The sequence below is a fragment of the Hippocampus guttulatus genome, chromosome 9 (assembly GCF_054856545.1).
Source record: "Hippocampus guttulatus isolate MCC_2025c chromosome 9, RoL_Hgut_1.0, whole genome shotgun sequence".
Taxonomy (NCBI): Eukaryota; Metazoa; Chordata; class Actinopteri; order Syngnathiformes; family Syngnathidae; genus Hippocampus; species Hippocampus guttulatus.
Genome location: NC_141269.1, coordinates 12,442,302 through 12,455,614, shown reverse-complemented (window position 1 = coordinate 12,455,614; position 13,313 = coordinate 12,442,302). Strand labels below are relative to the sequence as shown.

The 13,313-nt window shown below is 40.2% G+C and overlaps 1 protein-coding gene across 3 annotated transcripts; it reads right to left on the bottom strand.

The window, feature by feature from the left end:
* Nucleotides 1-288: 288 nt before the first annotated feature.
* acox1 (acyl-CoA oxidase 1, palmitoyl) lies at nucleotides 289-13,299 on the bottom strand. Of its 3 annotated transcripts, none has more exons than XM_086120721.1 (14): nucleotides 13,069-13,299; nucleotides 11,396-11,555; nucleotides 10,428-10,588; nucleotides 6,858-6,965; nucleotides 6,591-6,710; nucleotides 6,391-6,506; nucleotides 5,465-5,634; nucleotides 5,168-5,330; nucleotides 4,781-4,971; nucleotides 4,412-4,591; nucleotides 4,223-4,328; nucleotides 3,856-3,999; nucleotides 2,530-2,736; nucleotides 289-2,430 (listed from the first exon to the last, which is right to left on the bottom strand). In XM_086120721.1, the coding sequence occupies exons 1-14, from the start codon at nucleotides 13,175-13,177 to the stop codon at nucleotides 2,380-2,382; spliced, it is 1,986 nt and encodes a 661-aa protein (XP_085976847.1). In that variant the 5' UTR covers nucleotides 13,178-13,299; the 3' UTR covers nucleotides 289-2,379. The 3 variants fall into 3 exon arrangements, with proteins under 3 accessions (XP_085976847.1, XP_085976848.1, XP_085976849.1); XM_086120722.1 differs by lacking the exon at nucleotides 10,428-10,588 and adding an exon at nucleotides 8,263-8,423; XM_086120723.1 differs by lacking the exons at nucleotides 11,396-11,555; nucleotides 13,069-13,299 and adding an exon at nucleotides 8,263-8,423 and having other exon boundaries at nucleotides 10,428-10,520.
* Between the last annotated feature and the right edge of the window lie 14 nt (nucleotides 13,300-13,313).

The following is a 13,313-nucleotide window of genomic DNA, read 5'->3' as shown; positions in this document are numbered from 1 at the left end:
GAACAAATATTTTTGTCAGACATTTCCATTGCTTGAAATGCAGTCAAACTTCATCTTGACTTCTGCTAGTTAGATCTTAAGTCGTATATTCAGCGCTTGTTTTATGCATTTGTCTCAATAAATAAATGTTTATTGTAAATGAAACTCCGGACATCCTCTGAATGTTAATGATATACAGTAATACACAATCATTAATGTACATTACTTTTTCTACCAGCTTCCAATAAAGTTATTAACAGTTTATGGCTAGTCATTTTAAGCATGTCATCCAGTGACACAGGACAGATGCACACTGCTTCATGAAAATTTATTTTGACATGTCAAAATAACAATACACTATTGATAAAAACGAACAATTATCCAACCAATTATAGTTAATAAACATCTGGGCTAATTGTTATCATGCCTTTACAGTATATACATCAGTAAATACAGAGAGAAAATACTATCCTGTGAAGGCAACAATCTTAGTTTGGGAAGGAACATTCCTCAAGCAGACAGGCACATCCTGAATTCCTATAATGATTTAAGTTATCTACATTAAAGACTTAATATTGAATATATTTCACTCTATTTCGTCGATACAAAACATCAAACTAAATAAAAAAATAATTAATTAAAAAGCAATTCTTCATCAACATTTGTGTACGGTATGTTAAATCTATGGATCGATTTTACAGAGGAATTTGGACATTGTAGCATAATTTAACATGGGGAAAGAAAACTCCTGAAATTCGAGCTTGGCTAAGATGTGAATCCATTGAATTTCCTCACTTTTAGACATCTTCTGTTTACACCATGTCATAATAAAGATGTATGTGCTTATTTTCTCATTAAATAAAGAATGGACTCTTTGCACATAGCGCCATGACACCAAACCAACCGAACCACAACAGCCGCGTAGTCATGATCTGGAGTAAACAGTTGAGTATGATCCTTACAAAACATTGATTTCTTTTTCTGAATTCCAAAAGGAACAAAACAATACCATGGAAAAAGCCCCATCACAGCAAGCGGAGCTACATTTACACTGATGTGAATTTTCATGCTGCTTTATGGATATGAAGCAGATAGTCTGGACACTCCTCATGTCTTTCAGGTTTTATATACAGTAATACAAAAGACATTTTAAAGAAAACCAAAATATTTAGAGAAACAATGGTAGACATTTTCTGCTGAAATATCTAGAAATGTGTTTGCTTACAATTCAATACACAGACATATTCTATCACTAACGGTGATTGTTTATTAGCATATTGACAACCGAAGTCTAGCGCAACCACAATGTTCCAAAAAATATTGACTTCTACCTTAATATCTGTGGATGGAAGAAGAGGAATACATCTAAAAAGCACTTGCCTAAATCACTGATGAGGAGTTCCAAAGACGATGTACTGTACGTCTGTGGTGGTGAGTTTGGAAAAGTCCCTTTACCAGCTTGTAGAATAATGCCATTTTTTAAACCCGGACAAAAGAACAAATTTCATTTCTGCAACGTGAGTCATTATATGCAAAGAGCCCATCAACAACATAACACCTCATGACCCTTTATTTATGAAGTGGTTCTCCTCAAAGCCCCTATCTGCATCTTCTCCAAGACCTTTTAATTCTACATTGAGCTCGGCTTTCTATGCACACAAGCAAAAATGTGGTAATGCTCATTTTTGTTGTGATGATACATGCTAGTGTGCATTGTAGACTCACTGGCCAAATAATTTTGATGACCCCAAAACACAGAGCCACAACAGAAGATGTGCCAACCTCAAAGCCCCAGAAATTACACACAGAATTTAGGAAGTAAAAGAGCAATAGTTTCTGAGGTGAAGTTGTTGTAGTTTGCTTCAGGTCTAAGATGCACATCAAATGTCTGAATTTAATGTGCATGTACGAGGAACGCAATAATTCTTTCTTTCTTGTAAAAGAATGACAAGAAGACCAGTAGCCTACGGAAAATAACAAAATGAGATGTTGGTGTGGATTGTTATGTAAGATTACTCGTTGCATTCTGTTCTTGTTGGGAAAAACTTAACTGGCACACAAAAGAGCGCCATCAGGCTACAGCAGAGAGGATGGGAGTTGAGGACATATTACATAACTTTCAAGTTTCACAAACATACATCTGATGTGGATGTTTTTTTATGGCACAGCAATCTGTAATTCCTAATCATGTAATTTAAAACTATTTTAAATCAATTTATTGAAAAAAACACATTTATAAGACAGTTATAAACCTCTCTTCGCCTGATTGTCTTAGAGACGGACTTTGTCTTAAGGACACAAGTGAATCTAAATGAGGTGAGAGCAAACGTTTGAAATTATGCGCTAGTCCATTTCTTATTCACAAGCCAAAATGCTCGCTATCATTATTTGTGGTTCATCTCACAGCTTGGACCTCAGTGGCTCCAGATACTTATGATAGGACTCGTGGACCTGCAGAAGGGAGAATGCAATCGTTAATTGAAATGATGAGCAACTGTGGGTTTCAATTACTTGTCACCATTCTAATCCCTTCCAGTGATATTTCCTGACCTCTGTAGAGTTCAGCGGTGAGCGCCGGGCCCATTCAAACAGGTGGTCGTAGACATTCCCATCATATCGCCCCAAGACGGAATTTAACATCCTGTCATGGAAATCAAAGGCATCGACCAGCGCCACAGCATTTGGCCTCAGCTCAGAAAGCAGCTCTTTGATACGAGTAGTAATCTCCAGCAGCTGGGACCCCTTCAACAGTCCAGCCTGAGATAAAACAGATGGAAATGTGCAGTCGGATTAGTCAATTACAGCTGCCAATTTGCAGACAGTGAGAAAATCTGAACAGTTAACAAGTGACAAGACAGAAGAAAGGTGCGAACCGTGCATATGGATCAAAACCACCCAATATGAGCAACTTGACTTAGAGTTTTTTGAGACTCAAGCCATCGTGGAACCCACTTTTGGCTTTGACTTGCAAGCGCAGACGTGCTATTTGGCGGCAGTGACTCAACTCACTTCAACAAGCAGCAGTTTGGCAGATACATTTAGCGAACAATTCCTCAAAAATAGACTTCAAGCTGTTTATTGCCACTCCCAGTTAAATTTAATGTCAAATTGAACATAAAACACAAGGAATGACATCTTGTGTATTTAAAAACAAACACATAGCTTAGCTTTTCAGTCCGCAAGCTTAACTCATTCAGTACCAGCCAATTCTGGACCAAGTCTGAAAAGACGTTTAAAAACGTCTTTGGGAGTGAATGAGTTAATGCAAATGATAGATAGTGTCTATGTTGGAATACTTTAACCCTTAAACAATGGACTGAACACAATCGATACAGTAACATATGTAGACAGAAAATAACAGTACTCCGTCTAATATTCTATATGCTCTCCACAAACAACTAATATTTGAGCCGTACTGATTGGAGCTTAACGGCATTTGCTCTGTGGTTCATTGTTATGTTGGCGCATTTCAGGAGGACAGTACATAAAAATGTGGCTTCACATTTATTATCTACAACATACTCCAGTTTTTGTGTCGCGGGTATCATTCATGTATGTTATATTTGTTATGTGGGGTGTCTGTTGGATGTTTAAGCATAGTGACCAGATGCAGCTAGGAGAGGTACTTAAAAATGCACAGTGGGTTCGCATTTGTTGTAACCACATTTCATGCAGGAACGTCCCACAGCCTATCCTCATTAAAACCCATATTACAATATATTTATTTTGCTTGGGGGGAATCGCTGGAACTAATTAATGGCATTTCCGTTCATTTCAATGGGAAAAGATTTGGGGTGAGTGTTTTGTGTTACGAGCATGGTCACAGAACAAATTAAAGTTGTATCTCAAGGCACCATTGTATGCATAGATTTGCACCTGAAGGAAGTCTCCAGAGTTGTTTGAGATGCCATGAAGGGCGTAGAGACGAGCAAGCGTCAAAAGCACCAAGTGTATGGAGGCAGCATCAATCCCTGCCAACTTGTCAGCAAAGAGCTTCACTACCACATAGTGACAGTGGGCCTGGAGGAGGTCAAATAGAAGACAACATGGACTTTGATGTCAGACAGTCAGGGAAACAAACCAATACAGTAGTCAACATGCAAGAATGTTTTGCTGCATTCAGTGTAGCTTATCCAAAAACAGAATTAATTCTTTAGTTTGTTAACATTGCATGGAAATATAAAACGTACTGCTGAAATTCATATTAACTAAACAATGTTGGTCACACATGAAATGGTCCTACATCAGAGGCCCGGACCAGGTCGATGGCACTATTATTCCAGGCATCCTCTTGGCTCTTGTTGTGTTGCAGCTCCTTCTGGATGCTCTTGGCTGCCAGCTCTACCAGACTAAACACACAGAAGGATCATTTGCATATATCAGAGACGAATCAGCTGCTGGCTTGTGATAATCCATCGTTCTTGTCTCGTACGTGGCGGCCCGTAGCTTGTAGACCTCCACCAGACTGGACAGGTCATTGATATCGAGCCCAGTTGCTCTTGCGGTGACGAGCTGTGGCTGGATTCTCTGATGCTCTGTTTCATTAAGGTATGACACAATGCCATGCAGCTGCTCACCAGCTCGAGCCTGCCTGTAGCTTTTCATCAAGTATCTGCACGCACGCACAAAATGTAGATCATCACAGATTTGTTGAAAAGGTCAGCAGATTGTTCACTGTTGAGCTTTTTTCAACTACCTGTACTACTAATTCAAACAACAGTCCTCACAAAAGTTACATGAAGTCTCTCAAATGACTTAAATTTTGGAAACTAACACGTCCGCCTGTGCATTTGTGACACACCTCGCAGTCTGCAGCATCATGACTGTGTTCTCGCCTTCGTAAGTGCAAGTTGGGGTGAACTCAACATATATGTCTGGCAAGGCACTGCTGCGGGAGTAGCCGTGACCGCCGCACGACATGCGGCACACCTCAATGGCAGAGTTGGCTGCCCACGTGGTGAAAGCCTTCAAACCCGCAGACAGCGCGTGGAGCTACACATTGGAGAAAGGTGAAAAGAAAAACACAAAGGGTGGAAATCAGCGCATTGGGGAAACAACAAACAAAACTACATGCATCGGGAGGCATTGTGAATGTCCAGACATCAATTAAACATCATTCTCAAGCATTTCTTGATATTTTGCTGCATCAGGTGTACACATAGACTGTTACTATATCTGCGATCAGCACCTCTGGCAGCTCACTAAAGTCCCCCTGGTGGATGTCTCCACTGATGCGGTGATATGTTTCGTTCATGTACTGGCCAACAAAAGTGAAGGCATAAGCCATAGCAAGCACAGGGAACAGTTTGTATTGCTGCGTCTGGTAGTCGAGGATTTGAGGTTCTGGCGCTCTGCAGGACAGGAAAATTTTTCAGTCTGCTTTGTTTTAATGAACAAGGACATGTAAAAGACGATACAGGCCTGTGTTTGCGCATGATTCAAATTGTTTGCTTAAGTGACTCCAGTGAAGCCAGGGGTGACTGACCCAGGCCGGATTTCAGACTGGTGGCGGACCACACTGTAGCGGATGGCGATGGTGCTGGACTTTGCGAGGGCTTGAGCGGACTCGCCTACAATCATGGAACGGATGAAAACCATGGTGCCGTAAGTCAGCTTAGCACTGGGTGGCTTGACGTAGGTGCCGTCTGGGTCCACCTAGTGGAGAGACAAGGACTGTTCAGCATTTCCATTGATGATGTTGTTCCATTTGAGATAAATAAAAGCCTCCCCTCAAATAAAATCCTCCTATTATGCTCCTTCAGGGTGGGGAAAAAAAAACCCTGTGGTTGTACAGTAATTGTCTCATGAGATCTGATATCGACGTGTCTGCTGGATGCCATTTCCAAATTAATTAAGACAGTGGTCGTCTTCTTAACTCAACCTTTAACCATTTGTACAAATATAACTATTACTAACTACAATTAACTTCATAATAGATGCACTGGTTTGCCATTTTTCAAGTAAATGTAGAGAGATAGAGAATATAAAGACACAATATATACAGTACATCAATTAAATTCTGTTAAATTTCAATTAAATTCAATTAAACTTTTGGAAAAAAGATAAATTTGTAAATATCCTATATTTTACACATGTGAAATCAGATTTGGGCAAATAGTCCTCTCCAATAAAAATTGGATACTCTCTAGTGTTATGCGAAGAAACCATTCTGCCACGATTTTAAATATGCCAACTAAAAGTTTTGTAGATAGGCTGCAGCACCCCCGCGACCCTTGTGAGGAGAAGCGGATCGGAAAATGGATGGATGGATGGGGAAATAATAAACAGACCTTTAGAAAATCAATGTATTTCTTTTGGCACATTGTAATTAATGGACACGATTCATTGAAGCAGAGAGCTGCTTCAACAAGAAATTACTTGCGACTGTGCAATTTGTGTCGATCATCTGACCTTAGCGTATTTCATGAGCATGTTCTCTCGTGGTATCCGCACATGGTCAAGTTTCAAAAAGCCGTTGTCGACTTCATTAAAACCAAATTTGGGTCCAATATCCCCAACAACAATACCTATGAGAAAAGAGTTTGATTCTGTGCAATAAGAAAGATGAACATATATGACCATTTACATAGAACAAACATTAAAATACTTACCTGGTAGTGGTTTGTGTGTGTTCATGTCACGGATAGGTACAATGAAAGCATGAAGACCGTGGCAGCTTCCCTGAGTATAGAGCTGGGCAAGTACAATTGCATGGTTTGAGGTCTTCCCAACTAGAATAATAGAAGTGCAGAGATTGTATGAAGTCTGTTATGCGTTTCAAAATACATCAGTACCTACGATTCAGGAAAATGCAGAAATCTCAAAAACTTTTTTTGGAGGGGGGGGGGTAGTCTTTGAAGGTGTGTACTTGTACTTACGACCTCCAGGCCACCATTTGATTGAGCTGACAGTGGGACTGTTTAGAATAAACTCCTGTGTATTTGGGTCATATGTGGCAGTGGTCTCGAGTCCTCTGAGATGTGTGCCTGCAGGAAAAGCATAAAGCAAATACCACCAGAAACACACACCTACATAAAACACAATTAACATATGAAATGAAATCAAACAATGTCAACTTAGCAGAATAAACTAACAACACCCAGCGTAATAAGAAAATGCAGAAAGTATCTTGGTCGAAAACAAGCCCATGAGAGTTGCCATAAAGTCACTTGCTAATTCATTCGGTACAGTAAATATATGCAATTAGATCACTGGAATATGCCTTTGAGAACTACTGAAAATGTTCCATTGCAACAGAGGAATAAAGCAGTGCACCTTGTAAATGTTTGACAGATCCAAATACATGTTAACAACTCTAGCTTATGCTAAATCCTTTATATAGTAACGTGCATTACCGAATAATTTTCCAGTCTGAACAACCCACCAAAACTAGAATATGTTGGAGAACGACCTCAAGTAAATTTTGATGGGTTTGAGTGTTAGAAAGCCTTCCGGGAGAAAACCCGTCTGAAGTCACGGTAAATGAGCCTTCATATGTAGGGGATAAACACTATTTGGCAAGCCACACAAAGCCTCGCATCATAATGCAAAGCATGATGGCAGCTGGGTTGGGGATGGTGGAAGAGCACATGGTAGTTCGCTCACTCGGGAAATCTGTATTGGCTGGTGACAAATAGTAATGCAAGTTCTTTTTTTTTTTTTTAGTCCCTGGTGGACATGAGACTAGGCGTTTACCCTTTGGAATCCATGAGGTGGGCGGGAAGGGAGGGGTCGCAGGAAGTCGCAGGTGGGTCATCGTTTTATGTTTAGCTGAAAACGAGGGGGGGGGGGCGTTGAGTTTGTGACAGCTCATTTCCTACCTCAGCCTCATTCTTACTATTAATCTATTTGTGCTTGCAAATTGAGGGCTACACACCTGTTTTAAAATTCAAGCAACAAGTTTCTCCTCGTGAGATTGTAGCTGTCACCTGTAGTGTGGACTGAATAGGGTGGCAAAAATGGAGAAACGCAAGTAATTTGAGGGTAATAGCTCGCAGCAACATATTGTTTAATAAAAGAAAACACCAATGAATTAGTTCATTTTGGAAATGTTGAACATAGTTAACAATTTTGAATTAGGAATTATAAACTGAACTACTTGATTTTAAAATTTGTGAATGGAACTTTGAATGTGCATGCGTCAAACATAAACACCACCATTAGCAACCCAGACATTTGGAAATCATAACGGCCATTATAAAAGCAGTCTACATTTTGTACACCTTAACACAGCTTGCCTCAAACCAGAAGCTGGACTTTGGGCCATACTATTAAGTATTTTACCGTGGCCCATCTCAGTCTGAGCGTAGGTGCCGATGATCTCTAGGTTCCAGGCGGGCATGAAGAAGCGGTCCATTTGTTCTGGAGTGGCCTGGTTGAGCAGTGTGGGCAGGAACATTCCGAGATGCAGATCGAAAGGCTCGGGCCTGCCCGGGTGCACGCAGCTAAACCACAGAAGGCAGAGGCCAGTAGAATAGGAAACCAGGTGGTAATTTTTTGAGGCAAAGACAAGGGGTGGACAACACATAAGCATTTTTGAAATTATGGAGAGTGGAAGCCAAATGAAGGACAAATGCATGGAGGAATTAAAATTAACATGGCAGTATAGAAAGTGAAACCACTTTCTATACTGTTGTTTCTTCATAAAGTGAAACCACTTTCTATACTGCTTAGCCATGAAGAAAGAAGAGCAACCAAATAATTTATTCAGCTTGTGATCTTGATGTGCAGATTAAAAAAACAAAAGAAATATTACAATCATTTTTGCATAATTTGTGTTGAAGCGCCAGTTGTCACAGAGAAGAGGAATAAGCAATGCTGAAGGGGTGTGAAGTGTCACACTTCTCCCATCCGGTTGTGCTGAATGCAAATCCAAATAGGTATTTAATTTTCCAGGTCCTGTCGCATGCTGATGTCACTTATCTAGTAATGTGATTCCTAGATGCGGTGTGTCACTTTGTGATAACGCCCAGGGTTTCAGCAGTAACCTATTTTACTGGAAAAGTCAAAGGTAGATAAAACCTTCTGTTACAGTGCTGATGGGCAAATTCTGCATGATCCATGATGATTCCAAATCTAATAAAGGCTCTAAAACATCAATTAGTTCAATGTCTCTGTAGTCACTCTGTGAAACACCATTGGAAAATGGACATTCACTGGGTAACAACAAACAATAACTTGACCTACTTTCTTCTGAGCAGGTTTCTCAGCCGTTCAGAATGAAAAGGGATAAGGAGTTGAAAGCAACAACTCAAACTTGTTATGAGCTGTTAACATCCATGTTCTTATACTGTACTGTACGTGGTGTCCCGAAACGCCCGGCCCTGGCCCAGTGCAGGTCTGGATATAATTTGGTTCCAGACCAGAGAGAAAGGAGAACAAGAATGTATTTATAATTCCTGCAGTACTTTTGACAACTATTTATATATTTATTTATTGGGGTGTGTGGGGGGGGTGGGGCGTTGCTGTGTGTCTTTCAGCCACTTGACTTGTCTTGCTCCAGTTAGCCCACAAGTTAAAGACAAAGCTAAAATAAACAAATATAAACCTTGCTCAAGAGTTTCTTTGTACTGTACTTCGCAAATTGACATCAGACCAAATTCAACAGTAAATTTGCAGGTTTAGAATTAGGGATGAATTTAGGTTTAATTTGCAGTATATGCCCAGTTCTCAGGCAAAAGCCTTCAAATGTCAGCCAACCAATACCTGTACATTCACATAACGGTATGGAATGGGGAATTAAATTAATGCAAGCCACACACTAAACAAAACAACCAATGGTCCTGTACGGGCTAAATTTCAGTAATTATTAACCTCAATCTTAACTTCCAGACATTCACTTTTTAAACACATTTGCCCGATGAAATGGCAAAATAGGTTTTGTGTCGCGCAATAATAATTAGTTTTTATTTATAAACAGCGGTCAGGTAGCCTTCTAAGTTGTATGTGTCAAAGGAAAGGAAATTATTTGTAGTTTAGCGAGAAACAACCAATTGTTGGAGTTGCACCAACGGTTGATCTAAGACCCGCCTGAAAAGGTGACTGCTGGCTTGAGGAAGATTCAATTCCAAGGGGACTTTTGAAATGACTGACAACTTGTGTTTTCACTATTTCCTTCTACATGATGCTTACTGAGTCAAGCAATAGGTTCTCTTAAAATGTATGTGTGGAAGAGACGGTTTATTCTGGAAGGTAGCTAATCACAAAAATACATGACTCATAGCCACCGGTACTTAAACCTACAAATGAAATCACTATTATCGGTATTCGGAAAAAATATTCAATCTGCATTTGAATATTGATCTGTCAAACACATACTGTACAAGTAAACATTGTTTATGTCCACGCTTCAAATGGGCCTGTTTTCACTGGCCAAAAATGCAAATGTAAATATAACAATTTGTAATTATCTCCCAAAAAGAATATAAAAGGTGCACTCAAGAACTGACCGTGACCTAGCTCAGTTTGAGCATACGTGCCCAGGACCTGGTAGGACTCTGCTAGAGGTAACCATTTCTTGGACTGCTCAGGGTCACATTGGCCATAGAGGGTTGGGATGAACATGGCAAAGTGTAGCCCCATTGCCTCCTGAAAGTTGCCTCGAAACATTCTGATTGAATGGAAGGTACACAATTATTAACTGATTTGAAGGAACTAATGTGAAGGTAGGTAGGTTGGTAGATAATGTATGAACCCTGAATTAAATTCTGGAAATGACAGGATTTTTACATTACTTGTAATATTACCTTCTATCAAAAATATATTTGAGCAGTACAAGGACTACATTGGACAAGAGGCAATAATGTGTGACATTTTTTTTTTTTTTTTTGCTGATGTCATACAAAAAAGGACATTTCAGGGTGGCCGCATGGTATAAAAACAGCTTCTGGACAACTGAACGGGGGCTTGGCTGGCATAGTAAGAAAGGCCCAGTTGTTTTGTGTTCTCGAGAGGATCAATGTCCCACACTTTCAAAACCAATGGTCTAAACAGTGTGGTCGTCACTCAAACTGAATTCTTAGAGTTAGGGCTAAGCATAGAGTTAGGGCTATGCATAGCAACTACGGTTTAAAAAGTGTAATGAAATATATATAGTTCATAGATTCGGTTTTAGAAAAGTAAATATACAAGCAAATACTTCACATTGTTGTTTCCTATATTAAGTTGTATTCTATGCACCTGCCAGCTGGAAAACACATGCACCCTTTGACATAGTTTTAATCTCTTAATGTACTTTGCTCCAACTTTATTTGTCCATACAAAACTACAATGCCCGGGGGGGCATTTACATAAGGCTCTTTGACACTTTTCCGAAACAACAACTAAACGTGGGGGTTTTGCCTTGCAATAGAAAGGAAGTGTTGTAAGATGTATCACTCTGTGGGTGTGTGATCCGTTCAGACTTGTAATCACATACCGCTTATAGCAGTAGATCTCCTCTGGGTCCGCAATGCCATACTCCCTCAGCTTGAGGATCATTTGGGCACTCTTTCTAACAGCTTGGTCATAGCGCTCACTGCGGGACAGGAAGTTTGGGTCCTCGTACTTAAAGTCTGGGTCATTCAGGACCATTGACTCTGCAGTGGAAAGAGAAGGAAATGAAGAAGCAAGATAGAGAACCGTCACTATACTGAGTACATCGTTTGTGATTGTTTTTGCAGTAGGCTACACAGGCAATGTTGAATGTTTAGAGTTGTGTGGCAACAATGTTGCGTTGCAACATGTTAGGCAGCAGAGAGTTCTGGTGAAGACATGCAGTGATGCAAGGTCACATTTGGTGTCTTATTTTGGAGAGTGAAAGCAGGTGTGGATAAACATTTTTAAATGTGTTTTAATAAGTACAAATATGTTTTAAAGCATGTGGGAGGGATAAGGCTATCGTGTTTATTATGTGGTCTCCATATCGCAGTTTTTCACTCATCATAGGTGGGTCTGACACATCACCCTTCCACAATAAACACGTGGAGGTTTCTTACAGTTTATTGTGCAGTAATTGGTTCCTACTCTGGCTGTGTAGCAGTCTATACCGTACCAGTAACCTACAGAAAAACGAACTTACAAACTGCACCAGGACCTGTACTGCATGGTCAAATAGTCTAGTTCACTGGGTGAATGGAGAGGTGATACAATCCATTACCCCCCACCCCCTCCCGCCACATTAATCATTTATTGTTTAATATAATCTCAAGTGATGAACATGCCCAGTTGCTCTGCATTTCTACATAGGACGAGGATAAAGAAGCTTCACAGACTGAAGTAGGCTGGAATTCATTACTGATCAACCTAAATTAGTTGTCCAACTGGGCATGACTACAATGCAGGGTGGTGTCAGTCATTCTGGAGCTATACAGCTCAGCTTTGGGACCATCTGAGACCTTATCATTCAAATGTTCTACATAGCCTCTATGCACAAGTGATTTGAGCAAAGGAGGACTTGGACAAACTTGTCAAGAGCAGTTTGCTGACTAGTGATGTGATTCCCAACCATTGTGCCATGGCACATTATTCTGGTGTGGTGTAAGAGATCAGCTGTGCTTATGGTAATAATTTTACCGAATATGTAAAAAAAAAAAAACATTTACTGTATCTATCCCAGTGGTGTGCAGTAACAAGCATAACGATTACATTCTCTTGCACAGGACGTCAAAAGGTGTATAGTTTAAGCCGTGCAACTACTTCTACTACATGGCATTTGTTTAGTAGTATACCATGATATTTTGGCTATTTTAAAATATGCTCCTTGGCTCAGGAAACACTGGACTAGTGTGTTGACAGTTTTAGCTCCAACGCATACGCTATTTACACAAAGACAGAGAAACAGTGAGTCGCACGATGAATTTCTAAGAGAAAATACATACAGAGACCTAACGTTGAATCAACTCAACGCAACATCGACCCCGTTAATATTAAACATAACAAGCTGCTAGCTAACGTCATAGCCGCTTAACTTGTGCCTCGTTAAACTTGTCACAATGATTTAATATTCCTCGACGACAATTTTAGAAACTGTAGGATACAGGTTATAGATTGAAAGTAGGTTAGAGTTCAGTGTCCAAAATGACCTGTCAGAACACACTTGTGGCAAGTTACCAATTTCTCTTCTTCTCTTGGTCTTCTCGGGGCCTCCGTTCAAAATGTTGGTGAGTTTCTCGACGTCAAAGGTTGCCTTCTGCCTCTCATTTAGTATGTCAGGATTCATGTTGGACCTCAAAACGAATTAAACAGAGAAAAACAGAATGCCAGCGACGCGTGTTTGCGTGGTTTTGTCCTGAACGCAAGTGATTTGTTCACCGTTTGGAGTGGTCGGTGACATCGGGTCACGTGACACACACCCG

What these genes read in the sequence shown, in the direction of transcription:
- acox1 (XM_086120721.1), bottom strand. Translation starts at nt 13,177, where the DNA reads ATGAATCCTGACATACTAAATGAGAGGCAGAAGGCAACCTTTGACGTC. An exon ending in GAGATCTACTGCTATAAGCG is followed by an intron (nt 10,589 to 11,395) that starts GTATGTGATTAC and finishes CCATTCAATCAG; the next exon opens with AATGTTTCGAGGCAACTTTC. An exon ending in TGCTCATGAAATACGCTAAG is followed by an intron (nt 5,635 to 6,390) that starts GTCAGATGATCG and finishes TCTCTCCACTAG; the next exon opens with GTGGACCCAGACGGCACCTA.